Genomic DNA, 25,397 nt, shown 5'->3' on the forward strand with positions numbered 1-25,397 from the left:
CAAACACTGTCCCTCCTTCCCTCTTGCCGCCTAAAGCTTCTCTGGTTTTTCATTAACCATTCGGGATACCAACGGCGAGAGAGAGAGAGAGAGGACGCGACTTCCCTCGTTGAGCTCGATGTATAAACAATGGGTTCAAAATCGAGCGAAGGAAGATCGTCTCCCCCACAAGGAGGGAAGGGAAAGCGGAGAGACGAGCTCATTCCCTTTCTTACCCTCAACTCTCACCATCAAACGACCCTATTCCCTTCTCTTTGTGTATAATCGTCCAGGAGAAACCCTATACCCAGTCTCAACATGTCCAATCCACCATCTTCGTCTTCGAATCCACAACACCAACCTCAGAAGAAGAGCAGCGACGTCCCTCCTCCCGCTTCCTCGTCGACCTCAGCTCCTCCTCCTCCTCCTCCCGCATCTCGTCCTTACCCTCCCCCGAAACCAACGGAGGAAGAAAATATCAATGATAAGGCAGTCATGGCTATCGTACGTCAGGTCGTTTTTTCGCAGAGAAGAGGAGGGGATGGCGAGATCTTTGTCGAGAATGTCGAAGGGACGGAGCTGACCTTTCCCCTCCCTTCCCTCTTCCCTCCCTTGCCTTCCCCGCTCGTCTTTCCGACCTTGCTGCTCTCAGTGGACCCGAGAAGTCGTCCCTATCAAACAGTACTACGAGGAGAACTTCACAGAAGAACGCTGGGAGGTCAGTCTCTTTTTCTCTTCCCATCACCTCCAGATCTCTTATCGTGAGAGGAAAGGAGTCTCCGAGTCGCAAACACTACTTGGAAAGCCCACGCTGCTCTTTTCGCTCGCAGCCTATCTCGTCCTACAATTAAACTGAGCAGAGGAAACTGATACCTGATCTTCTCGTCTTTGGTGAAATCTTTCTCGAACAGAGCGCCATCAGTCGGTTCTTCAAGGAGGTCGGAGAGCAGGGACTCGACTCCGCTTCGTTCTTCCTCCGGGCCAACACTGATCTCGAACGCATCAAAGCGAGATATGCCGTGCGTCTTCCTCTACATCTTCACCTCATCTGACGACCTTCATCCCTGTTACTGCTCTTCGTCGATTTGATCTGACCCATCTTCCCTCCGTTCCCTCGCCATTCGACCTCTCCCTCCTCGCCTCATCCCTCCCCTCCTCGTCGGTCCATTAATTCCCTCTCCCTCCCTCCGATCTTCCCGACCTCCCCTTCTTCACACCCCAAACAGAAAGGTCCCGTTCCCTCCGCTCGTCCAGGCTATCGATCCCCCTATCTAGGTCACAAATTCCCTCTCGCCAACCTCCTCCCTCGCCTCTCCCTCTTCGACGTCGACAGTTCGACGGGAATCGTCACGGAGGAAGCACCTTGGGATTGGAACGAGAAGGAGAACGGAGGGCCTGGGAGGGTCACGTTGGTGGAGTTTTGGGCGAGTTGGTGAGTTCTGCTTTTGATCTGGGAAGAGCAGTGTGGGAGCGAGGAGAGGAGAGGACGCGGGACGGATTGAGCTTGGGGTATGGAGACCAGAAGAGGCGCTTACTAACTTATCACTCTACGTAAATAGGTGCGACGGATGTGTAGAAGGTGAGTCAAAACCTTCCCGTCATCTCTCTGAGTAGAGACGGGCTCGAAACAAACGAAGGAAAGCTCAAACTGACGCGCCGTGTCCTTCTTCTCCTCCCCTTCCTTCCTTCTCTCGAATTATCAGCCTTCCCCATCTTCTCTCTCCTTCAGAAAACCTACCACCCTCTCCTCCAGATCCTCGCAGTCAACTCCGAATACATCTTCCATCAAGCTTCTCGAGGTCCACCGCCCGACGCGTCAGCAACACGAGAAGTCGTCAAGGAGTTCTTGAAGGAGACGTCGGATGATATGGTCGGAGGCTTAGGATTCTCAGTGTTTGAGGATAGGGAGGGTGTGGTGACGGATGGTGAGTGTTCTCATGCTCTCCTTCGTTGCAGTTCATTCCTCGAGCAATTCCGTCGCTGAACTTCCTTTTCCTCAGGCATCTTCCACCGAGTCGGAGTCCCTTTCATCCCCAACGCCTTCATCTTCATCGACTCTCGTCTCTTCTGGCATGGCGAACCCGAGCTGGAGAATGACAAAGAGGACGGTTTCATTTCCGCCGTCGAAGCCGCTATCGGAATCGCTGGAGGAGTCGCCGCCGCCCCAGAGTGGTTCGTCAAGGTCGCTGCCGATGAGAAGGAGGGGGAGAGGATCAAACAGGAGACCGAGGACGCCATGGCTGCTCGTTCAGAGGAGGAGGAAGACGACGAGGAGGACGAACACGACCAAGCGCGTCCAGCTCCGTCAACTCCCTCGACATCGGTCGGTCTGCCTTCTTCTCCCAGTTCGATAGAGACGAGTAATTTAGTCTCAGCCATCGAGAAGGCGACGGCTAGCTTATCAGTCGGTGGTGTTGGGAAGGTCGAAGGGCGATGAGCGTCCCGTTTTGTTTCCTTTTGTTTGGTTTCTCTCTTTCTTCGTCTTCTCTCTCTTTACGTCTCGTTTCTTCATCGACCTGGATCTGTTCAACTTCTAGCTTCTCTCGTTTGTATACCACCTACTACTATCCCTACCGGTTTCTCCCTCCCATCTCGCTTCCTCCCACCCTCCTTCTCTCCCTCTCGATTGGCTCCCCTCCCTTTTTGCTCCCACGAGGTATCGATGCCACGAGGTATCGCTGATCTTCAACTCTTCTCGGAACCAAGAATCTGGGATTCAAGGAGTTCACCCAGGATTACGATCCCACTTCGGAGCCAAAATACGCACGTCACTCCTTCGCTCCAAAGGGAAGACGCAGGAACGACGAGAGCGGGGAAGGGAAGGGCAAGTCGACGCGTCTTCCTCTTCTTCTTCTCCCTTTGATGGCTCGTGCTACTTTGACTTCCTTCCATCGCTCGCCCTATTTTATACATTTCCAGGAAACGAGACGAACTCCTCTCTCTCTCTTGCCAGATCTTCCCGACATTCGACAACGACAGATCTTTTGATCTCGGCCTTTTCTCGTTCGAGAGAAGGAATCCAGGAATCCCAGAGCTTGTTTGACCACCCCACCCTTCTTCATTTGTTTCAGATCTTGGAAACTCCAACTGCGGTCGACGCGTGTCGTGAACCTTCCCCCGCTTCTTCTTTTCGAGGGGACGTGTCTTAGCTTCAACCAGCCATCTTTCTCTCCTTCCTCTGGCCAACCCTTCGTTGATCCACTCTCTCTCTCTCCTCGCCCATCCCCGAACAAAGGGCTTTCGCTGTTCCAACTTTTGAAGCCTTCCTTCGCCTTCGAACACCCACTCTCGCCGCGTCTCGTCCTCTCTCCCCTTCACTTCAAACTCTTTCCCATCCCCTTCCCCTTCTGTTCCACCCTCCGAGCAGGTTCTCGGTCGACTACTACATACATCTGGTTCTTGGAATCTCTTTACCTCCAACAACCACCTTCCCCTAAACGCGTCAAAAACGAACCACCTCCTCCTCCTCCTCGAATGTTCTCCCAAATCTTCCAACCCTCTCCACCTCCTTCACCCACCCGTTCTCGCGCCAACTCGTACGCTCCCTCCCCTAAACTCGATTCCTCGCCCTTCTCGCCTCGTCACCCTTCTCGCACTCGTTCGCTTTCGCTCTCAACCTCCCTCTCCTTCACCTCCGCCCGAGCAAGAGCAAAACTCGCTCGTTCGGTGGTCATCGTCGCGGCCTTCTTCGTCGGAGCTTGGATACTGCTGCAGAAGGGACAGGAGGTCTGGGGGAAGAGTGGGCTGGAGGAGTTGAGGAGGTGGAACAGTGGGAACGGAGCCGGGAGGGTTTTGGGTCGAAGGGAGATCGTTTGGGGAGCGGAGGGAGCAGGACTTCAAGGTCGCGGCTACCCCATGAGTAGGGCGTTGGAGAGGACGGCAGAGTTGCAGGATTTGAAGATGAGGGAAACGATGCTTGGTGAGTTTTTTTTTTTTTGCGGATTTTCCATCTTCTCTCTTTTCTCGACGGACGAACGAACGGGGCGACGCGGTCGGGGTTGTTGGTGTCTCGTCCCTTTGAACCTTCCTTGCCTCTTCTTGAGCTTGGGGGAGGGCTTCTTCGCTTGCCCTCGATCCTCCTCTTCGCCATCTTTTTTTCGCCCTTGGAACGACCTGTCTCACTGGTCTTTTGTTTTCATTACTTTTCGGGCGAAACGAAAATGAAACTAGAAAGCTAACTCTCTCCCTCTTTCGTTCTCGCTCTTCTTCCCAGCAGCCAACGCCCCTCCCCTCCCCACCGAACGCGTTCATCGTCGTTCGCACAACCACCAACTCCAAACCACCTTCGTCTCCTCCTCCTCCTCCTCAGTCGGACCTCCTCTGACCCCTGCTCAAGAACTCGCTTCCCTCCTCCACTTCCTCGTTTCCACGCCCAACGGTCTCCTCCCTCCTCTGACCTCGTACGCTCCTTCCACCACGCCCCTTTCCCCCGAGTGGGTGCTCGATTTCGATATCGGACCCGAGGGGAAGGAGAGGGACGCGAGGATGAAGCAGTTTGAACAGGAGGTCTGGGAGGGAGAGGGCAAGTTGGTCGTCGTCGGGAGGCAGAACCATGTTTGGATGAGGGAGGTTTACAAGTTGTTGAGGAAGGAGTACAGGGTTGTCGTGGGCGAGATTTCGGTGGTGGATTTGGATCGACGAGGTGAGTGGGCAGCAAATAAACCGCTTCTCTTCTTTGCGTGGTTCAAGAGAGAGACGCGTTTTTTTGGACTGACTCTCTCGTCTCTCGTTTCGTTCTCTTCCCTCTCATCAAGCCGACTCCCTCACCATCACTCCCCTCCTGAACCGACTCCTCGCCACCGACTCCAACCTCCACATCATCCTCGGTGGGATCTCCATCGGAGGGTTCGCTGAACTCAAGGCTCTTCACGAGGACGGCAAGCTCGCCTCGATGCTCAAGAACGCCAACGTCGCGATTGAACCTCCCAAGGTCGTCAAGAAGAGGAAGGCCAAGAAGGTGATGGCTTAATAGTTCAGTTTTGGATCTCGGTTTTTGGGTTTTTCTTCGTCGTTGTTTGTGGGTTTCTTTTTTTTTTGCTATAGAGGAGAACCTCTCTCCGTCCTCTTCTGGTTTGGAGGTCGAAACGATTCGACCAACCCTTTGTTTTTGTTTTGCTCCCTTTTTTTTTTTTGTCGAGACGTCAGGTAGCGTTCCTCTTTTTGTTCTGTATTCGTTATCCTCCCTCTATACTCTGCTCCAGCTCTGCCTATCTGCCTATCTATCTATTTATGATTGAAACCCGCGAAGAAAAGGAGAGAGAAAAACCCAAACAGAACTCGGACGCGTCTTGCTTTTTCCTCTCCCAAGTCGGCGCGCTTCCTCCTCCTCCCCAACGTCCACCATCCCTCCTCTTTCCATCCGCCGCTCGCTCGAAGCTTTGAGTCTCCTCTCTCGGATGCCTTCTACTCCTCGTTCCAACGGACATCATCCCGCTTCTTCTTCTTCTTCGAATCCTCTTTCGCCAGCAGTAGCAGGATCCGTCGAGTTGGAGGACGACGAGACGATGGAGGAGGAGGAGGAAACGGAGACCTCTTCACGACTCCCTCCTGCGAGTAACGAGGCTGAAGTGGATGAGATAATAGAAGAGGAGGATGAGGATGAAGATGACGAGGATGATTCAGACGAAGACGAGCACTTGAGTCCCTTGCATAGTGAGTCGAGACGTCGAGCTTCCTTCTCCTTCTCCTCCTCCGCCACCTTCTCAAGCTGACCCCACCCTTCATCGTATATATCTCCATCCAACAGTCGAAGTCCGTCTCTCCCCTCACTCTACTCTCCGACACGATCACGTTCGACACATTGTGGAAACCTTCATCAACGAGAACTTTACCAAGATCGCCGTCGATGGAGTCGAGGTCGATGGATGGAGGGAGGTGCATATCTTGGAGGAGAACTGTGAGAGTATAAAAGCTGCAGAGTGTGGTGAGTGAAAAGGCTTCTTTTGGTCTGTGTTTTCTTTTGGGTGGATGAGGGGATGGTTACGAGGGAGGGAGAAGGAGGGAGAGAGAGAGAGAGAGAGAGGGAAGGAAGGAGGTGTCGAGCTCGCTCCTTTCGCTTCCTTCTTTTCCCTCCCCGAACATCTTCTCGATCCAACATTTCAGATCTTTTCGTGTCCTTGACTCTCTGTAGAATCCACCCATGCTAATACCACTCTCCTCCCCTCCTCTTACCTTCCGCCAGCCCTCGACCTCCCCTTCCCACCTCTCTCCTCGCTCGTCCTTCAAACGCACGTCTACCAACCTTCTCGCATCACAGCCCTCGAGGAGTTCTCAGCATCAGCAGAAGAAGACGACGATGAGGACAGCGAAGGGATCATGGCCGCCAGTGTGAGAGAACTGCCGAGTAAAGGGCTGGAGGGAGTGTGGGATACGTGAGTGACTTTCGTTTTCGAGACTCAGGGGAGGAGGATGCATGCTCGGCCTCTCATCGTTCGAGCTCACCATCTGTTCGTTCTCCAACAGCCTCATCTATGGAGACGACATTAAGAACAGACTGCTCAACTACATCTATACAACCCTCCTCTTCTCGGACGCCAACGTCGATTTCAACGTCGTCACTTGGAATCGGTGAGCTCGAGCTCTCCTTCCTTCTCTCCCTCCCTTCGACTCTCGAGCTCACCTCCTCCCCCTCTCCTGTCTTTCTTTGCAGAGTGGTCCTTCTCCACGGACCTCCTGGAACAGGAAAGACTTCCCTGTGTCGTGCTCTTGCCCAAAAGCTCGCTATTCGTTTATCCAGTCGGTTCGTCCACCTCCTCGCCTTCCACCCCTCGTTGGGCCTCGCTGACTCCCCCTCGTCTTCACAGGTATCCTCATGGAAAGCTCATCGAGATCAACTCTCACTCGCTTTTCTCCAAATGGTTCTCGGAGTCGGGGAAGCTCGTCCAGCGTTTGTTCTCGACGGTGACGGAGATGGTGGAGGACGAGTCGGGCTTCGTGGTGGTTTTGATCGGTGAGTCTGTCTCTCTTCCTCGTTGACGTCGAGAGAGTTGAAACTGACTTTTGCGATGCTTCCTGCGAACTGTAGATGAGGTCGAGTCGTTAACAGCCGCAAGAGCTGGAGCTGGGAGTGGAACGGAGCCGTCGGACGCGATGAGGGTGAGCTCGATGTCTCTCTTCCTTGAGCTCGTTCTCGGAAACTGATCGCCTCTTTATTTCGCAGGTTGTGAACGCTCTCCTCACTCAACTCGACAAGCTCAAGAACCGCAAGAACGTCCTCATCATGACCACGTCGAACATCGCTCAAGCTATCGGTTCGTCAACTCTTGCTCCTCCTCGTCCTCTCTTCTTCTTTCCCTGACCTCTTGCTCTCGTTTGCCCTCACAGATTCCGCCTTCGTCGACCGAGCAGATATCAAGCAGTACATCGGTCTCCCACCTCAACAGGCCGTCTACTGGATCCTCTGCGGATGTCTTCAAGAGTTGATGAAGAGCGATATCGTCGAGCAGGTCGTGAGTTCGACGCGTCTTTCTCCTTCGTCCTTCGAGTCGCCTGAGACTGACCAGAGCTCTGGTTTGACTTTGTGCACAGGCTCTACTGGACTGGAAAACCGCCCAGCTGTTCTCAGGAGTGCCTGGAAGGAAGACGGACGTGTCGAGGCGTCTGAGTTTGAGGTTGTACGATCTGGCTGGGAAGTGCGAGGTTCGTTGTTTCGTTTCTCTCCCTCCTCCGTTGCCTTCATCGTTCTCCTCCCTACTTCTCTCTATACTAACCCCTCCTTTTCATTCTCTTCCCCGCTCACTCGTCGCCTCCCACAGGGAATGTCCGGTCGAACCCTCCGTCGTCTCCCCGTCCTCGCTCACGCTCGCTACATCTCCATCAACACCCTCCCCGAAGTCGGAAACAAGGCTACCAAGCTTGCCTCGTGGATCAGAGCTATGGAGAAGGTTGTCAAGGACGAGAACGAGGCGATCAAGAACGTGCAGGATGGAGGGACGACGATGCTTTAGTTTGAAGAGAGGGAGAGAGGAGAGGGGAGGGGAGATCTGGTTTTTTCGTTCGTTCGTTCGACTTCGATTTTTTTTTGGTTTGAATCTTTAGCTCGGAATTAAGGGTATGCGGCTTTTTTTCTTTCTTGCTTTCCTCCTTTCGATCGAGAGAAGGGAGGGTTTGAACTCGAGGAGAATCATGCATCTACAAATCGAGACGTGCTCTCCCTTCCTGCTCCTCCCCTCGCCTACAACTGCACCTCTCCTTCACCAGCCGAGATGGTGTCGTCCGAGATATCGCTTCCGCTGATGGAAGTCCACTCGGCGTTGCTGCTGGTGGCGGTCTGGCGGGCGAGAGGGATCGAGACGGAGAGCTCCTCGAGCTTTCGTTGGAGAGTGACGATGAAGTCGGAGAGCTGGGAACTGTGGAAGGAGAATGAAGCGGCTCAGCGAGGTGAGAAGACGGAAAGAGGAGGAAGAGGAGAGCAGTGCAGCGACTCACGCTTCATGAGTCCTCGACGCGTCGGACGACCTGAAGTTCGACGAAAGTTCTTGGACTTCTCTGAGGCTGAATGAGAAGATGCAAAGAGAAGCAATCAACTCGAGGGTCAAAGAAAAAGAAAGGGACCAAAGGGGAAGAAGGAAGAAAGGAGGGAAACTCACATCTCAACCGACCTCGTTTCCACCGCGTCCGTCCCTTCATCTTCCTCCCCTCTCGCTCTCCTCTCCTCCTTCAACTTCTTCAACTCTTCCTTCCTCTGAGCGTTGAACTTCGCAAACATGCTGTCGCAGAGGTTGGCGTCGATCCCTTCCTCGATCCAAACTTCGTCGAAAACAGGCGAAGGAGCGTTGGGGTATCGATCTCGGACCAGGAGCATGATCAGGGTGAGCTTGGGAGTTCCGAAGTAGGCTCCGTGAGGGAAGATCTCGGTGAGATTCTGGTAGAAGGAGGAGGAAGGTCAGCTTTCGTCCCTTCATGTTCGACTTCGAGGGAGAACGAAGAGAAGGAGGCAGACTCACATCCGATCCAGTGACGGTTTTGAAGAGAAGCCTCGAGAGATCATGCCCGCTGAACTGCGAGAGGATCCAGGCGTAGAGGTCTGCTTGAGCGGGAGTGAGCATGTTGGAGGAGAAGGAAAGGGGGGAGAGAGAGAAGGTGACGGTCAGAAGGCGAACGAAAACCAGTGGGGACGTTTCAAGTTGGGGAGAAGAAATGAAGAAGGAACTTACGAAAGTCGAGATGAGATGAGCACAGCTCTAAAGAAGTTCCTAGGGATCCGACCCGAGATGTGAAGTCGATCCCCTTCCACTTTCGTTCGCGGAGGGGAGGTCCATCCGACGACGCGTCGATTAACCATGCGCTCCGTTCTCCCTTTGTCTGTTCGCCCCACTTGGGAGGATCTCTCTCTCTCTCTTCTACTCTTTCCTCCTCGGCCTGGTGTCGCTGAGGGATCATCCAAATCTCTCATCAGATCGCCAACTTCTTCAGATCCGCCTTCACATCCCCCGCCAACCCTCTCACCATCAAATCCACATCCGTCGCTCCCACGTATCCAACCACCACCGTTGCTCTCCTCCAAACCTCCCTGTCCAGCGTCCCCATGTCCTCTGGATCCGCTCGAAGGACGGAGGAGGTGAAGTGAAGAGCTGCTCGTCGGAGGATGGGGTGCTTTGGATTCGAGAGGAGAGGCGAGAGGACGGGCTCGTCTTCCTCTGCGAGAACTTCTTCGACTCCAGTCGCTGATTCGGTCTGACCTTCCTGGTCTTCTGAGGAGGTACTGGTGGTGGTAGTGGGGTGAGGAGCCATGGGGACGGACTCGACTTGGAGGAGGTCGACGCAGGCGAGGACGAGATCAGACGCGTAGGGAGCGATGGTGAGAGGGGAGGTTGAGGAGATGATGGTGAGGATGGTGAGAGCCGAAGAACGGAGTGCCGTGGGTAGGTTTACCGCTCGGAAAGTGAGGAGCAGAGGTGGAATCAGGGTCGAGGCTGATTGAAAGAGAACGCACCAAAGTCAGCTCTCGTTCGACGCGTCCTGTGTCTTCCTCTTTCTCGCCGCCTCTCTCTCCCTCCCTAACGAAAAGTGGATGTAAAAGCCACTGAAAATTCACCATAGACTCCGAGCCCTCCTTCTGACCTCTCAACAACCCCACAGAGAGCCTCCCCAACCCTCAACCTCGCGTCCAGCTCAGCCCTCTCCATCTCTCCTCCCGCTCCTTCCCAGCCCCCGTTCCCAACTCCCTTCGCATAAACGCCTATCATCCTTCCCAGAACATCCCTTCCCCATCCATCGACGAGAGCCGAGAGACCTTTGACGGCGTTGAGGTAGACGTACGAGTCCGGATCTTGAACGCTTTGGAGGAAGACGTCGAGGATGGCTGGGACGAGAGCTGGTGGGAGGAGGGATTGCTCGAGTACGTGTGTAGCGGTGTTGGAAGAGTCAGAAGTGGATCTGGGAACAGGGTTGGTTCCAGGTCGCTCCCTTCGTTGCTGAGCGGGAGGAAGGACGAGTTGTCGCAGAGTGATGAGCCCGTGAGCTCGAACCGGGACGAGAGGATCTTGGACGAGCTTGAGAGCTTGTCGGTAGGAGTCGAGGATCTTGTTGGTGGCTTCCGTTTTCGGGTCGGTTGGGTCGGAGGAGTTGGTGGAAGAGGAAGAGGTGGCTTCTCGAACGGAGATGAGGAGACGAGCTTCTCGAGTGAGATGACGGATCGAAGGAGTGGAGGAGTTGAGGTGGTGCTCGAGGGAGGATTGGATGAGAGTTAGGATTGGACTTGTCGAGGGAGAGAGATCATCGTTGGCTGTGCAGGCGAAGGAAGGAGACGGGAAGGGGAAGTCAGCGCGAACGAAACGACAGACGTCGGTGGACCCCCTCGCTCCTCGACGTCCTAATCAACGCGAAGTGGAGGAGGACGGTAGAACAGTAGAGTACGAACCTTGCAGAACAGCAACCAACAGTCCAATAGCAGTCCCAACCAAGCCTAGCTTCCCTCCTCCGTCCACCGCCTCTTCCTCTCCTCCCTCCTCCTCACCCTCCCCACCTCCTCCTCCACCACCTCCAAACATCCCTTCCACAGCCTCAGCCTCCTCGTCCACAGGCAACTCGACCTCATCATCGCTATCCAGCCCATCACTCTCCTCTCCCTCTCCCTCCTCCTCGTCGTCGCTGTCCACGATCCTCAAGCTCTTCAGCCCTCCGACCTCTCCTTCTTCCCCAAGAACCTCCCTCCCCTTCCCCTTCGCATCCGACTTCGGCTTCGCACTAGCCTTCGGAGCCGAGTTCGCAAGCACATGTGCGACGAAAGCGAGTACCCGTCCCTCCTCTCCTTTGACGAGCGTTTCTCCCATCGAGTCGACCATAGAGAGGACGATCTGCATGAGCAAGACGCGCCGACGAGGATCCTCCGGTTGGAATTCATCCTCGTCGGTGGTGGAGGAAGAGGAGGGAGAATCGAGTTGGTTGAGGAGGGAGACGAAGAGATCTCCAGCGAGGGACGGCCGATCGAGGGATTTGAGGTAAGCGAGGAAGAGGTTCGGTGGTGGGTGAAGGGAGAGGAGGGTAAGGGTTTGCTGCTCGACCTCCGTGGAGGATGTAGTCGAAGATGAAGGGGAGGTGGACGACGAGGAGGTGATCGGTGGCGGACTGCGAACGAGGGAAGAGAGCAGAGAAACCGAATCAGACTCAGAACGAACGACGCGTCGACCACCTCCCTCCGCCGTGAAGCAAAACAGGACTCACCACCCCCAAACGACTTTCAAATTCTCTCCTCCACCCTCCCAATACCACTCCTTGTCTTCCTCTTCCTCTCCGTCTTCCTCCCCGGGCAAGACCCCTCCCTTCCCACCCTCCCATCCCCTCCCGCTCCTCACAACCTCCTCCAGTCCCCTTCTGACTTCTTCCTCTTCGCCCACCCTCCCCCAACTCCTCAAACAGCCTTCGACCTCCCTCCTAAGCACCGGATCCGCCGTCCGGCCCTGCTGCAAGTGCCAGTGCAGACCGAACAACTGAGGCAGGATCGGTCCAAGGAGGATGGAGTGGCAAGTCGACGAAGGAGGTGTGAGCAGGATGAGCGGAAGGAGGAGGGTGAGCGCGTTGAACGCTGCTGAGGGGAGAGTTTCGAGGTGTTGGTGCGAGTGAGGAGAGAGAAGAGGGGAGTGGATGTAAGGGAGGAGGATCCGTTGGGTCGGGAGGGAGACGAGCGGGGAAGAGTGAGAGAGGAGGGTCGTGAGCGTTAGGGAGAGCGGACGGAGGTAGGTCGAGGGTGTTGTAGGTGAGGTTAGAAGTGGGATAAGTCGAGGGATGAGGAGAGTGTAGTACTCCTGAGAAAAAGAAACACCAAAAGAAAAAAGAGTAAGCGTTGTCGACGCGTCGAGCTTTTTGATCGAGGAAACCAGCTCACCTCGGCGTCCATTCCACCAGGAACAGTTCCGAGCACTCTCGCAACACTCAATGACTTCTGACCAACATCGCTCTCCTCCCTTCCAGTCTCTGCTGCTCCTTCTGACCCTCCGAAAACGCCCTGCAGAACACCCTCGACTCCTCCTGGACGAAGCAGAGCTCGAGTCATCAGGCTTCCAGCGGCTTTTGAGACGTGGGTTGGAAAGACGGTCGACGAGAGAAGGGGAGAGAGTAGACCGAGAGTTTGGGTTGGCCGGAAGCTGCAAAACGATAGGCGAGGGTTCAGTTTTACGCGTCGCGGAGAACGAGAGGGAAGGTGAACGAACGAATCAAGCACTCTCAGAACGAGCTTCTGCAGATCGTCTCTCTTCTCCTCTGCTTCGGCAGCCTCCTCCCAGCCTATTGCTACAGCCATCTTGATCACCGATCTCACAACGCCTCCGTCTCGAACGAGTTTGCCGACTTCGGTGACGGGTCGAACGACGGCGAGGTTGAGGACTCTTGCGAGCGTGATTTCGAGCGAGTTTTTGGATTCCTTGCGAGATTCGAGCTCGAGCGGGGTAAGAGAGACTTCGGGTAGTATCTCTGTGAAGCGGGAGGAGGAGGCGGTGGACGAGGAGCGGGAGGGAGGTGGCGCTGATTTGGGGGGGGGAGGGAACGATTGGAGGAAGAGAGGTTGAAGGACATGGGTGATGGTGTGGGAGAGCAGAGTGAGGATCAACGGCGGAGCGCTGACCGGAAGAACTGGTGCAGCTGTGAAGATAAGATAAGATGCCGAAAGACTGAGTGAGCAAAGATAATGAGCTTCGAACGAACGAAAGGAAGGAGAGCCGAAGCTGACTGACCACCGTTCTTGAGCTCCATTGACTCCTCCCTCACTCGTTCGTCTAGCTTCTCAGCGGACCAGAGCGCTACCAGTCCTAGATCCCGAGAGAACTTCTTCTGCGTAGCCTCCTTGCTGAGGCTGAATCCATCTTCGTCGTCGACAGGAGAGAGGGCTTGTTGAGCTTGAGGGATTTGGAGGAGGAAGGAGTGGAGAGTTGCTTGAGTCGGGCGAGAGGCGAGAGGTTGGTTCTTGCGAGGGATGGGATAGAGAGACTTGAGAGCAGATAGGAGAAGGGGAGAGGATAAAATGGGCAAAATTTCCGGTTCCGAAGGTGGGATCGACATGAACGTCGGAGGAGGAGAGAAGGAAGGAAGTGAAAGAAAGTTGAGCTCAAACGAGTTCGCCTCCACCTTCTTGTCCCTCCTGACGACCACGAGCAAACTTTCTCGACTCGACGACTCGTTCCCTCTCCTACTCGTACCAGTGAACCTCGGCCTCGGTTCATCAGATCTGCCCGGCTCGCGGCATCGGAAGCAAAACGGAACACAAAAACGTTGAGCTCACCTCTTGACCTTCCCTCCATCCTCGCCATCTCCCTCCCCCCCTTCGCTCCCACCATGCACATCTCCCGCCTCACTCAACTCATCCTAGCCTCCCCATCTCTCCTGGCTGCCGTCGTCATGTCCCTCAGCGGTCTTCCAGGTCGACAAGGACTCGGAGATGCCCTTCGATCCAATTGTTCCCCAACTCCCTCAGGCTTCTCTCCTCCTCTCCTCTTCGCCCAACAAGGAGTTCGTATAGACTGGGGACCGGTTTTGACGGCTCCAGAACGACTGTCATGCCAACTCGTTACCCTCTTCGAAGCAGCTGCTTGGGTGAGTTTCTTTTCCTCCCTTGACGAAAACGAGACGAAGCTGACCTCGTCTCGTCCCTTGGACCAGCCTCCGTCGTCGTTCAGGTCCTCGCCTCCTCAAAGAGTGATCTTGATCCTGTGGATTAGCTACCTCCCAACCATCATCGCCATTATTCACCTCGCAAGTTATCGCAATCGAGTCTCGTGGCTTCCTCCGGTGCTGGGGTTCTATCAATGGGCGGCTGGTGCGTCGCCCTCGCTCTGTTCTCTCTCTCTCTCTCTCTCTCTCTCTCTCTCTCTCTCCTTTTCCTCTTTCTTTCTGACTCCTGGACTTGTCTTACTTTGCAGCGGCCCTCTGTTTTCCCCTCTTCTCCTCCCTCCTCCTCCCTCGAGCACTCCCTCCCTCTCAGAAACAACCCTTCTCGAAAACCAACATCGAAGGACTCGTCGTCGGGTTGGTCGTCGGATACCTCCTCCCTTCGTACGTCCTCCTCTTTGAGAAGGGAACGAAGAGGCAGGAATGGACTTTGGGATGGCAGTTCTTTCCTATCTGGGTTTGGGTGGTGCAGTACGCTTGGGTTTGGGTGAGAGGGAGAGGAAGGGAGGGAGAGGACGCGTCGACAGAGCTTCGATCGCTGGGCGTGCTTTGCGCTTCCTCCTCTTTCATCGGTCATCTCCTCGTCTTTGTGAGTACGTTTGGTATGTCTATCACTTCCAAATCCTCGAACCTGAGTCTCTCTCTTTGGTCCTGCCTCAGTCTAACCTCCTCACCCACCGAACACTCGCCCATCTCCTCCCGCCGAACGGAATACACACCCTTCCGACCCACTCTCTTCTTCAGCTGGCTCATCATACCCTCGCTTGGGATTTGATCATCACTCATCTCTCCGTTTGCATGACGGTCGTCTGCCTGGGTTCGAGAACGACGGCCGGAGGAGGAGGAGGAGTGATGGGTTCGACGACGAGGGTTTTGATGGGGACGCTGGTGGGTGGGCTGGGGTTTGGAGTTGGGTTAGAGTGGTGGAGAAATGAGGCGAAGAGCGATGGGAAAACGGAGGAACAAGGACGTAGAGGGCACGTAGATTGATGAGGATCTGTGGAGAAAGAGAGAGGGAAGACGAGGGCGAAGGCATGACCCTACACTCGAGCGAGAATCTTCATCTCTCGCTCTCTAGGATCAAAGCTCATCCCGAGAACTCAACTTAAACTTTGCCGACGAGCCAGAAAAAGAATATAGACCGACGAGAGGAAGCAGTCAAATAGTCTCGGAGCCGCGTCGACGAGGACCTCGAGGTGACTCGACGAACAAACCTCTTTTCCCCTTCAACCATCACAGCGAACCTCCCTCACGATATCTCTAAACCTCCCCTGATCCGTAGCTCACCCATCGTCTCTCGAACTTGAATTCCCAGATCGAAACCGACGGCTTCCTTCATTCTCGACGGAGAGGTCGAGCGTTGATGAGCTTCGACAACTCCTCCAGCTCCGTTCCTCCTCTCCCCGTTTCTTTTCGTGCTCTCGAGAGACAGAGCTGAGCCGAGCACCCACTTTCCTCTCCGAAGCTTGGGAGTGGCTCTTCTTGCTGAGGGAGAGCTTTGTCGGAGAAGGAGCACGGACGGACTCCTTTCATGGTGAGCTCGACTTTTCCTTCCTTCCCTCCCCTGCCCCTCCTCTTCCGTCCTTTTGCTTCCTGTTTCTTCGAATATGAGGAGGTCCTCGACAGTATAATAGCTTACACCTCCTCGTTCTCGCTTTCTTCTTAACAGTTTTGCATCTTCTCCTCTCGGCGATCCCTCCTGCTGAACTCCCTCTCTCCCTCCTCGACGCTGAACATCGTTCGCTCTTCTCCCTCGCTCCGACGTCCGGAGGACTCCTCGACGGACGACTGTATCTCAACGATAAGCTCGAGGCATCAAGATCTCCGACATGATGTCTCTACCAGCAGAAACTCCGTCAAACGTCTCTCGACCTCCCTCGACTCGACGGCCGCTTCATTCCTTCCCCATCCTCCCCTCCCCCTCCCTCGGTCTCCTCCCCCACGATCTCACCTCGATCTAAGCCTATCTCTCTACTGCGTCAGCCCAACCGAATACAGTCGAAAACCTCTACCTTTCTCATCCCAGCAACGTCTTGACTCATCCTCCCGACCTCCCTCATCTCTTGCTCTCGTCCTTTTCGACCTTTTCGACCTGCCTCATGGTTTTTGCGTCGCCAAATTCGACGTCGCCTTATCAGCTCTTTGGTTCATCTGCCTTGCAATCCACGAGCATCTTTCCGTTCTATTTACAACCTGCGGCGACGAGTGCATCGGTTGAGTTCTCTTCGTCGAACCCACGCTGCGACTCCTCCTTCGCCTTGCTCCGGAGGGAGAGCAGACGAGTCCCACGAAGACAAGGCTCGCTCAGCTACCTTGACTTCCTAGGCGCGACCAGCCTTTGAAGGAAGACGGGAGCTGTCGGGGCGTCTTCTGCTACTCCTCGTCCTCCCTCGCCTTCTCGGATACGACCTGTTACCGAAGCACGACTTCTTCTGCTGCCTCCTCTCATTCTTCTTGGCTGGCAGGAGACTGCCGCTTGCCTGCGGGCTCTCCAGAGGAAAGCTAAAAACAGTTTCTCGGCGAAGGGCGTCAATCGACCCTTATCTCGCGACCAGCGCCCTTTCTTCCTGTTTCCTTCTTCTCAGAAGAATCTTCGCGGCTGAACACTTCTCTCCTAAACCTCCTTCATCCCATCAAGGTTTTCTCTTCTACATGAGTGAGTTCAAGAGTGCTCGTTCCCTCGTTTCGTTTCATTTCGTGAGATGAGATCCTGACGCGTCGTTCTCGTTCCCTCTTCGTTCCTTCTCTTCAGGCGCTCAGATCAACATCGACTACGAATCTGCTCCTCTCGACTCGAAGGGACTCCCATCTGCCATGGGATCCAAGACTGAGAAGGAAGCTCTCGGCACTGCTATCGACGTTCGAGAGGTCGGAGAGGAGGACGAGGGTCGAAGTCCTACCGAGGAGGAGATCAAGACCCTTCGAATGGTCCCCGGAGCTATGGGATGTGAGTATTGCATCATTCCCTATCTCGAGACTGCTTGATTCCTAGTACTGACCCACGTGATCCCTCTTTTGCCCTTTCTTGCCTCTTCGACCTCTCCTTGCTCTTCTTCTCCCTTCTCTCCCGTCCTTCTACAGGGCCCGTGATGGCCATGTGCCTTGTCGAGTTTGCTGAACGAGCTAGTGAGTTCACCTCAAGCTTGCATACGCTTCGATCTTTCTCTCTCGCTGACCAATCCTCGTCTTCGTTCCCTCCAGGTTGTTCGTCTCTTTTCTCTTCTCCTTTCCCTTCCTCGGTCTCTTACCTCGCATCTCTTCCTTTCTCCAAAAGACTACGGAAGCTCGGGAGTGTTCTCTAACTTCATCCGAGCGCCTTTGCCTGTTGGAGGAAACGGAGCCGGAGCCGTCGCTCCTGGAGAGGCTGGACTCACTCAGTCTGCCGGAGCCCTCGACATGGGCCTTCAAACTGCTACTGCTTTGACTACTTTGTTCACTTTCCTCGCTTACAGTGAGTGCATCGAGCCTGCATTATATCTTTGCGATGCTCAGCGGTCGACGCCCTCTTCGAGCACGAAACTAACGGTCTCGTCCTCCCGCTCTCTTGTCCTTCTTCTCCCCCTCAGCCATCCCTATCCTCGGAGGAATCGTTGCCGACACCAAGTGGGGAAGGTTCAAGGTGCGTTGAAACCTCTCGGACAGGCTCTTTCCCTTCGCTCGAAGCGTCTCGACTCCCCTCTGACTTGTTGTTCTCATCTCCGTTCTTTCTACCAGACGATCTGTGTCGGAACCGCCGTCGGTGCTTTCGCTCACGTACTTCTGGTGGTCCCTGCCATCCCCTCCGTTATCGCTGGAGGAAAGGCTATTGCTCCTTTCATCATCTCAATCATCATCCTCGCTTTCGCGGCCGGTACGTCTTCTCGTCGCGTCGTTTCGAAGAATCCCAAAACTGACCGTCCCTCTTCCTTCACGTTCGCTCCTCTCTTCTTAGGTTTCATCAAGCCATCTCTTGGACCGTTGCTGTGTGTACCTTCGGCCCACGTCCGGTCAAGAATGAAACTGATCCTTCTCACACCTTACCCTTTCCTTCTCTTTTCGCAGCTGTGATCAGTCTCCCGTTCAACGACAAACCGTACAGGTTCTCAAGTCCGGAGAGCTCGTCATTCTTGATCCTCAGACGACGATCCAGCGATACCTTCTCATCTTCTGTGCGTTTCCTCTTCCGTTCTGATCTCGTCAAGACTCGCCTCGCTAAATCCTTTCCTCTCTTCCTACTTCCACCTTCCCCTTCTACTTTCTACTTTCCCCTTCGCAGATTGGGCGATTAACATCGGAGCTTTCTTTTCTCTAGCCACTACCTACTCTGAGCACGACGTTGGATTCTGGCTCGCCTTCGTGAGTCTCAAATTGCTTTCTCGACGCGTCGGCTTCCTCTCAACTGACCCCTCCGACTCGTCCTTCACCTCAGCTTCTACCCGGTATCATCTACATGCTGGTACCTGTCATCCTCGTCCTCGTCTACAAGAAACTCTACCTCGCCCCTCCTCAGGGCTCCGTCGTCGTCGAAGCTGGTCGCGTCTTCAAGGCTGCCCTGTCGAACGGGGGATGGAAGCGAGCGTTCAAGGGAGGAGACAACTTCTGGTCTCGCGCTACTCCTACCTACCTCGCCGAGCACGGCGGACTCACCTCGAAGGTCGTTTGGGACGATCAGTTCGTCGACGAGCTCAGGCAGAGTTTGCAAGCTTGCAAGGTCTTCCTTTTCATTCCTATCTTCAATCTGAGTGACGGAGGTATGGGATCCACAGCCAACGGTGAGTCGAACGATCCCTCAGCTATAGATACTCTGGCCTCAAACTTCGACCGGTGAAGCTGATCTCCTTCGCCTCCGCCTCCCCTCCCTCCCGCTTGTTCCTTTTCAGCCATGTCCGCCGCTATGGTTTCGAAGTCAGTTCAGTCATGCTACCATCTCGTCTTTGCTTTATCTGGAGCTGACTGACTTCTCGTCTTTTTCTCCAGCGGTGTTCCCAACGATCTGATCTCCAACTTCAACTCCCTAACCGTCAGTTTGACTCTCTTCCGTCTTGCTTCAACACTCGAGCGGTGATTTCGACTGACTCGCTTTGATATGTTGCCTGATCTCCCTCCAGATCGTCATTTTTGCTCCCATGTCAGTCTCAATCCCTCTTCCTGACTTCTCTCCGCTCGACTGACTTTTTCTCTCCCTTGCGCCTGCTCCCTTTTCAGCCTCAACTTCGGATTCTATCCTCTTCTCCGACGATACGGGATTAACATGAGCCCCACTGCTCGAATGTCGACTGTGAGTCGCTTCCCTGTTCTCCATGCCAGAACACAGAGTCGGAGCAAGGAAGCGCGTCGTCGACGCTTTGGGCCTTCAATCGACGTCGATTCTGACACCTAGTCCCTCTTCTTCCTCTCCAGGGATTCATCCTCGCCGGTCTTTCCATGGCTCTCGGAGCTATTCTCCAGTGGCGAGTCTACGAGACCTCTCCCTGTGGATACTACGCGTCCGAGAACTGTGACTACATCTCGACCGTTTCGCTCTGGACTCAAGTCCCGTTCTATGCCTTGTCGTGAGTTTTTGCCCTCTCACTTCAGTATCTTTGATGTTTAGCGGATCTGACTCTTCTTATCCTCATATTCGCAGTGCCATCGGAGAGGTTCGTCCTTCGAGGCTCGACGCGTTTCCTTCGCCGAGCTACACGTATCTGAACTTCTTTTGCTATGTACTGCAGCTGTTCGTCAACGTAACCTCATACGAAATGGCATACACGCGTGCTCCCGCCAGGATGAAGGGCTTGGTCTACGCTGTGAGTGTTCCTCCGCAAAACAAGTCGAGTCACGTCCTGACCTTTTCTTGTCCTCTGCAATTCAGATCTGCCTCTTCTCCTCTGCTCTCTCGTCGGCTCTCACCGAGATCGTCAACCCTGCCCTGGTAAGTCGGTGCTCCCGTCGAGTCAGGTGTCGAGAGATGAAGAGAAGAAAGGCTAATCGTTCGGCGGTTTCTCTCGCAGATCGATCCTTACCTCATCTGGCGAGTTCCGATCTATTTCTTTGGCTCTCTCGCCTCTTTTCACTGACCTTCTCCTTCCTTTTCGTCCTCAGGCCCTACGTTGCTCTGGTTAGTCGCGACCTTGTCATTTTTGCGACCGCTCTCATCTCGTGCTGACCCTCTCTTCTTCTCTCTTCCCTCAGGCTGTCGCTTGTGCTCTCTGCGCCGTCGCAATTCCGGTCTTCTTCGCCGAGCTCAACATCCCCGTCGTCTTCGCCGATGTCAAAAGAATGGAGGGAGCTCAGCAGACCAACACCAAGGTCGACGACGAGGCCATCGTGGGAACCGAATCCAACGAGGAGAAGCGATAGTTTCCTACTCTCAACTCGCCTTCCCTCCTTCAATTTTACCACTCTCCCTTTTCTTTTATAACTTCGTTGTAGAGCTTATTAGTCTCCCCTTCTTCTTGATGCATCTCAGTTGTACGCACCGCGATCAGTCGACTCGAGAAAGGCGGCAGACGTCTGTTCATCAGGCGGACCTCTTCCTCGACGGACGAGGAATCCTTTGCTTCGTCCGAGCTCTCTCTCTCGTCCGGCGTTGAAGAAGGAGTTCAGGACTTCAGGGCCGCGGTGAGTGATGTATATACAACTCTCGTTGACTTTGGAATTCCAGGTCACACCACTCCTCGTCAACCTGGTTCCATAGCTTCCAATCTTCACTTCCAAAAAAGACGAGGAAGAGATCCAACGGAGAGCGGTAAAGCTCCGGAAAGAAGAGCGAACAGAGGCCGCCATGAACGACATTTTTTGACTGACCTCGAGTCGGTTTCGCCCTTGTTCTCAGATGTCTCGATCTACACCCGTGCAAACTTTACTTCGAACTCTTTCCCTCTTTTGTCTCTCCTTTCTTCCACAGGAAGACTGGGCTCAGGAGAAGCGAGAGATAAGGGAAATCTAGGGCGTGATCAAACAGGCCAAGGCAACACGCGGTCCATTTTTGGATTGGAAGAAGGGGGAGGGAGGATCGCATGGGGGAGGGAGGGGGGCAGCGATTGTACCATCCGCTCGAAAGGCTCTTTTCGCTTTCTTCTTTCTTCCCATCGACCACTACCTTCACTTTCATCATGCCCGCCAGTGAGTTCGCTTTTCTCTTGGGTTTGAGGGAAGAAAACGCGTCGAGACTCGTCGCTGACCGCCTCCTCCCTCCCCCTCCTCCCTCCGATCCTTCCCTCTCGCTCCCTCCAATCGCTCTTTATTACGTTCAACAGGTATCAACGCCGACTACGAAAGTGCTGCTCTCCCTCCTACTGGACTCCCCGGCGTCACTGGATCCGAGAAGAAGCAGGACGTGCTAGGAACGGCGATCAACGTCACCGAAGCTGAGGACGAGGGTCGAGAGGCTACTCAGGAGGAGATCAGCTCTCTTAGAATCCTTCCCGCTGCCCTCGGATGGCCTGGAATGGCTGTGAGTCCCTTCTTGCATCCTCTCGCCTTCTCTTTGCTCCGTGTTGACCTCGAAATTTCATTTTCGTTCCTCTTCAGATGTGCTTGATCGAGTGCGTCTACCTCTCTCGCTTCTCCCATCTCCTGTCTCGTACCTTTCTGACTAACTCTTATGGATTCTTTCTCCCTATCAGGTTTGCCGAGCGAGCCAGTGAGTTGAGCTTCTTTCTCGAGGAGACTAATCACAACGAAGGGCGGGCGATCCAACATCTCGCTCTCTTCTCTTCCTTTTCGTTCCATGCTGACCCCTTCTTGCATTTCTCAGGTTACTACGGATGCAACGATGTTTTCTCCAACTTCGTGCGAGCTCCTCTTCCTGCTGTGAGTTCTTGAACTCTCGTTCTCGTCACCTTCGCTTTCTTCCAGTCGATCGAAGCGTCCTCGGTCTCTAATTCGCTGTTCTTCTTCTCTACAGGGTGGAAACGGAGCCGGAGCCGTCGCTCCTGGAGCTCTCGGACTCACCCAGTCCGCTGGAGCCCTTGGGCTCGGACTTCAGAAGGCGACTGGTGCGTCTTCGTTTCCGACGGACGCGTCTCATCGAGTCGTTCTGACCTCTGAACTCTCCCTCCTTCTCCCCATCTGCTCCCTCCCCAGCCGTCACCACCACCTTCAAATTCCTTGCTTACAGTGAGTTCATCGATCTCCTCTCTTGCTTCGTTGCTCAGTCGTCGACTTCGTCCTCGAACGGGAGGCTGACGATCTCATTCTTTTCCCTCTCTCCTCTTCCTTCTCTTCCTTCCAGCTATCCCTATCCTCGGTGGAATCGTCGCCGACACCAAGTGGGGAAGGTTCAAGGTACGTTCAGATCAACGCTTGCGAACCGGCTCTCTCGTCCTCGTCGCGTCGCAGCTCCTCTGACTCGACGTCGACTTCGCTCTTTCCTCTAGACAATTTGTGTTGGAACTGCCATCGGAGCCATCGCCCACGTCCTTTTGATCATCCCTGCTATCCCGTCCGTCATCGCTGGAGGCAACGCCATCGCTCCCTTTGTTATTTCTATCGTCATCCTGGCTTTCGCTGCTGGTACGCCTTCTTCGTCGCCTGGGTTCGAAGATCGAGACGCCCATACTGACCTTCCCTCGTCTTTATTTCTATTACTTCTCTTCGTAGGTTTCATTAAGCCTTCTCTCGGACCTCTACTGTGAGTGAGCGGCGTAAGAAGGCGAGACGTCGACGCGTCGAAACTGACCTTTCTCTCTTCCGCCGTTCATTTTCTCCTCAGCTGCGACCAGTCTCCCGTTCAGCACCCTACCATCAAGGTTCTCAAATCCGGAGAGCGAGTCATCATCGATCCTGCGGCGACCGTCCAGCGATACCTTCTCCTCTTCTGTGCGTTTCCTCTTCCGTTCTGATCTCGTCAAGACTCGCCTCGCTAAATCCTTTCCTCTCTTCCTACTTCCACCTTCCCCTTCTACTTTCTACTTTCCCCTTCGCAGATTGGGCGATTAACATCGGAGCTTTCTTTTCTCTAGCCACTACCTACTCTGAGCACGACGTTGGATTCTGGCTCGCCTTCGTGAGTCTCAAATTGCTTTCTCGACGCGTCGGCTTCCTCTCAACTGACCCCTCCGACTCGTCCTTCACCTCAGCTTCTACCCGGTATCCTCTACATGCTGATGCCGATTGTACTCGTCCTCGTCTCGAAGAGGCTCTACAAGGCTCCTCCTCAAGGATCTGTCGTCGTCGAAGCTGGTCGCGTCTTCAAGGCTGCCTTTGCGAACGGGGGATGGAAGCGAGCGTTGAAGGGAGGAGACAACTTCTGGCACCGAGTGAGTTTTGGGGTTCCTTGCGCTGTAGTACTAGTTCTCGGCTCCTGACCTTCTTTTCTTCCCTCTTGCAGGCTACCCCTACCTACCTCGCCGAGCACGGAGGACTGACTTCGAAGGTCACTTGGGACGACAAGTTCGTCGACGAGCTCAGGCAGTCCATCTCCGCTTGCAAGGTTTTCCTCTTCATTCCCATCTTCAACCTCGCGGACGGTGGCTTTGGGTCTACTGAGAACGGTGAGTCGACCGAGTCCTCAGCCATACATACTCGGCCTCCAACTTCGTTCACTGAAGCTGATCCCTCCCCCTCTGTTGTTCTCCTCTCCTCCTCTTTGCTGCTCTTTCAGCTATGTCTGCTGCTATGGTCAACAACGGAGTCCCCAACGATCTGATCGGAAACTTCAACTCGCTCGTTCGTTCCTTCTATCTTGCTCAGGCCGATTTTCCCCGCTGACGCTTCTCCTCTTCCCTCATCCCCTCCGTTTCTACTCTCCAACAGACCATCGTCGTCTGCGCTCCCATCATGAACTTCATCATCTACCCCTTCCTCGCTCGCCGCAAAAGTGAGCAGCTTTTCTTTCGTTATATGGGCCCGCGCAAGGCGTTCGATTTGGCGCGAAGGTCAAGAAACTTGGCTGACCTTCGCTCCTGCCCTTTTTTTTTTTTTTTTTACAGTCTCCTTCCCTCCCATGTACCGAATGGCCTTCGGATTCGTCCTCGGAGGTCTCTCTATGGTCATCGGAGCCATCCTCCAGTGGAAGGTCTACGGTTCGTCTTTCCTCGACCTTTAAACGACGACGCATCGCTGACCCTCTTCCCTCCTTTCCACACCACAGAGACCTCCCCTTGTGGTTACTCTGCTACCAGCGAGTCTTGTGAGGGTGCTATCTCTACTGTCAACCTTTGGGCTCAGATGTGAGTCGTCCGCCTCTGGTTTCGACCACTTTTAAGACCCCTTGCTGACTCGCCTCTCCCTCTCTCCCTCTCTCTCATCTACATGTACTCTCGTCCGTTCAGCCCTCTCTACTCTCTTCCTGCTCTCGGAGAGATTTTTGTCAACGTTACGTCCTACGAGATCGCTTACACTCGAGCGCCTGCTAGGATGAAGGGTCTCGTTTACGCTGTGAGTTCAGTTCCGAGCCTTCTTTGTTCCTCGCCGAGGTAATTTTTCCGCCACCTCCCTCTGGACCGAAGGCCAGAGTCGGCCGAAGATATTCCCCACTCCCTACAGGGCGCGTCGCTGACCTTCTTTCTTTCCTCGATCTTCAGGCCGTTCTCTTCACCACCGCTCTCTCCTCGGCTCTCACCCTCATCGTCAACCCCGCCCTCGTCGACCCATACCTCATCTGGCCCTACGTCGCCCTTGCCGTTGCTTCCTTCCTCTGCGCAATCGCTCTCCCGATTCTCTTCTCTGACCTCAACAAGGTTCGTCCTCGTCCTCGTCGTCGTACTCTTCCCTCTTTTTCCCTTCTTTTTTTCGCTGACTCCTTTCCCTCCTATCCTCCAGCCCGTCGATTTCCTCAACATCGAGCGAATGGAGGGACGAGAGCAGCCCCAGAACATCAAGGAGATCGAGCACAACGAGGCCAACGAGAAGTTCGACCCTTCGTCCGAGCAGGTCCACACCGACGAGCTCGCTAAGAGGAACGCTTAACGATCTCATCTCTCTCTCTCTTCTCATGGTTTCCATTCACGCTGTTTCTTTCTTTGTCGTTGGGGTTTCTTAATTCGTTTTCCAGGTTGTACTCGAGTTTTGGTTTGCTTTGTGGACGAACGGTGCGAAGTGCACGTCTCTCCTGGCTGCGGTTTATAGAGAGTACGAAGTCGAGTCTTTTAGTATAAATCGGTTTTATTGCTCACGTCTGATGAATGCTTAGTCTCATGAAACTTCCGCGTTGTGAAGAAGGAGAGAAGGACGATCCTCGACGCGAGGCGCGTCTCACCTTCCCCCCTTCATCCAAGCTTTGGGCGCCGACTCGAAGGCTGCCTTCCTCTGTTTTCATGTACTTTGAGCTTGTATCCAAAACAACGAACCAAAGCGGAAGTTCCGACTCCAACACGAAGGCTTTCACTGAACAACGAACCAGCTTCAAGTCG

At 54.4% G+C, this 25,397-nt stretch overlaps 9 protein-coding genes across 9 annotated transcripts; 7 read left to right on the forward strand and 2 right to left on the reverse strand.

Annotated features, from left to right (window-relative positions):
- Positions 1 to 297: 297 nt before the first annotated feature.
- BDY24DRAFT_413501 (TlpA disulfide reductase family protein) lies at positions 298 to 2,416 on the forward strand (the record flags this gene model as incomplete). Its single annotated transcript, XM_076643196.1, has 7 exons — positions 298 to 483; positions 632 to 697; positions 891 to 998; positions 1,206 to 1,411; positions 1,539 to 1,558; positions 1,683 to 1,904; positions 1,980 to 2,416. 7 exons carry the CDS (start codon positions 298 to 300, stop codon positions 2,414 to 2,416), a joined length of 1,245 nt encoding a protein of 414 aa, XP_076498525.1.
- Positions 2,417 to 3,061: 645 nt separating this feature from the next.
- BDY24DRAFT_382642 (uncharacterized protein) lies at positions 3,062 to 5,222 on the forward strand. Its single transcript, XM_076639557.1, has 3 exons — positions 3,062 to 3,898; positions 4,193 to 4,621; positions 4,734 to 5,222. Exons 1-3 carry the CDS (start codon positions 3,454 to 3,456, stop codon positions 4,946 to 4,948), a joined length of 1,089 nt encoding a protein of 362 aa, XP_076498526.1. The 5' UTR covers positions 3,062 to 3,453; the 3' UTR covers positions 4,949 to 5,222.
- A 91-nt stretch (positions 5,223 to 5,313) lies between these two features.
- Positions 5,314 to 8,053, forward strand: PCH2 (Pch2p). The gene is made up of 11 exons (XM_076639558.1): positions 5,314 to 5,631; positions 5,726 to 5,902; positions 6,161 to 6,350; positions 6,442 to 6,546; positions 6,629 to 6,718; positions 6,783 to 6,928; positions 7,004 to 7,074; positions 7,139 to 7,229; positions 7,303 to 7,427; positions 7,507 to 7,617; positions 7,734 to 8,053. Exons 1-11 carry the CDS (start codon positions 5,376 to 5,378, stop codon positions 7,923 to 7,925), a joined length of 1,554 nt encoding a protein of 517 aa, XP_076498527.1. The 5' UTR covers positions 5,314 to 5,375; the 3' UTR covers positions 7,926 to 8,053.
- Positions 8,054 to 8,388: 335 nt separating this feature from the next.
- BDY24DRAFT_274082 (uncharacterized protein) lies at positions 8,389 to 9,668 on the reverse strand. Its single transcript, XM_076636921.1, has 3 exons — positions 9,135 to 9,668; positions 8,925 to 9,004; positions 8,389 to 8,842 (listed from the first exon to the last, which is right to left on the reverse strand). Exons 1-3 carry the CDS (start codon positions 9,358 to 9,360, stop codon positions 8,564 to 8,566), a joined length of 585 nt encoding a protein of 194 aa, XP_076498528.1. The 5' UTR covers positions 9,361 to 9,668; the 3' UTR covers positions 8,389 to 8,563.
- On the reverse strand, positions 9,373 to 13,473 carry BDY24DRAFT_413505 (RTP1-C1 domain-containing protein; the record flags this gene model as incomplete). The annotated part of the gene is made up of 7 exons (XM_076643197.1): positions 9,373 to 9,893; positions 10,016 to 10,705; positions 10,841 to 11,547; positions 11,644 to 12,224; positions 12,305 to 12,563; positions 12,630 to 13,056; positions 13,149 to 13,473. The coding sequence occupies 7 exons, from the start codon at positions 13,471 to 13,473 to the stop codon at positions 9,373 to 9,375; spliced, it is 3,510 nt and encodes a 1,169-aa protein (XP_076498529.1).
- A 69-nt stretch (positions 13,474 to 13,542) lies between these two features.
- On the forward strand, positions 13,543 to 15,197 carry BDY24DRAFT_382659 (uncharacterized protein). Its single transcript, XM_076639559.1, has 4 exons — positions 13,543 to 14,004; positions 14,071 to 14,227; positions 14,331 to 14,668; positions 14,740 to 15,197. Exons 1-4 carry the CDS (start codon positions 13,747 to 13,749, stop codon positions 15,067 to 15,069), a joined length of 1,083 nt encoding a protein of 360 aa, XP_076498530.1. The 5' UTR covers positions 13,543 to 13,746; the 3' UTR covers positions 15,070 to 15,197.
- Positions 15,198 to 15,279: 82 nt separating this feature from the next.
- Positions 15,280 to 16,320, forward strand: BDY24DRAFT_382661 (uncharacterized protein). The gene is made up of 2 exons (XM_076639560.1): positions 15,280 to 15,613; positions 15,749 to 16,320. Exons 1-2 carry the CDS (start codon positions 15,611 to 15,613, stop codon positions 16,295 to 16,297), a joined length of 552 nt encoding a protein of 183 aa, XP_076498531.1. The 5' UTR covers positions 15,280 to 15,610; the 3' UTR covers positions 16,298 to 16,320.
- Positions 16,321 to 16,523: 203 nt separating this feature from the next.
- On the forward strand, positions 16,524 to 20,532 carry BDY24DRAFT_274104 (POT family-domain-containing protein). The gene is made up of 22 exons (XM_076636922.1): positions 16,524 to 16,735; positions 16,832 to 17,026; positions 17,161 to 17,205; positions 17,281 to 17,283; positions 17,354 to 17,530; positions 17,646 to 17,698; positions 17,794 to 17,929; positions 18,011 to 18,041; positions 18,121 to 18,227; positions 18,335 to 18,414; positions 18,488 to 18,830; positions 18,939 to 18,963; positions 19,036 to 19,078; positions 19,167 to 19,186; positions 19,264 to 19,336; positions 19,459 to 19,610; positions 19,685 to 19,697; positions 19,773 to 19,847; positions 19,913 to 19,972; positions 20,052 to 20,071; positions 20,143 to 20,158; positions 20,233 to 20,532. Exons 1-22 carry the CDS (start codon positions 16,732 to 16,734, stop codon positions 20,398 to 20,400), a joined length of 1,839 nt encoding a protein of 612 aa, XP_076498532.1. The 5' UTR covers positions 16,524 to 16,731; the 3' UTR covers positions 20,401 to 20,532.
- Positions 20,533 to 21,061: 529 nt separating this feature from the next.
- Positions 21,062 to 25,164, forward strand: BDY24DRAFT_382676 (POT family-domain-containing protein). The gene is made up of 21 exons (XM_076639561.1): positions 21,062 to 21,165; positions 21,300 to 21,496; positions 21,574 to 21,587; positions 21,669 to 21,685; positions 21,800 to 21,855; positions 21,950 to 22,040; positions 22,129 to 22,161; positions 22,277 to 22,329; positions 22,422 to 22,557; positions 22,645 to 22,675; positions 22,757 to 22,863; positions 22,971 to 23,050; positions 23,124 to 23,303; positions 23,375 to 23,537; positions 23,648 to 23,712; positions 23,800 to 23,863; positions 23,976 to 24,068; positions 24,137 to 24,215; positions 24,318 to 24,423; positions 24,570 to 24,725; positions 24,808 to 25,164. The coding sequence occupies exons 1-21, from the start codon at positions 21,156 to 21,158 to the stop codon at positions 24,952 to 24,954; spliced, it is 1,878 nt and encodes a 625-aa protein (XP_076498533.1). The 5' UTR covers positions 21,062 to 21,155; the 3' UTR covers positions 24,955 to 25,164.
- The last annotated feature ends 233 nt before the right edge of the window (positions 25,165 to 25,397 follow it).

Source organism: Mrakia frigida (assembly GCF_051309035.1).
Source record: "Mrakia frigida strain ATCC 22029 unplaced genomic scaffold BDY24scaffold_8, whole genome shotgun sequence".
In the NCBI taxonomy this organism is placed as follows: Eukaryota; Fungi; Basidiomycota; class Tremellomycetes; order Cystofilobasidiales; family Mrakiaceae; genus Mrakia; species Mrakia frigida.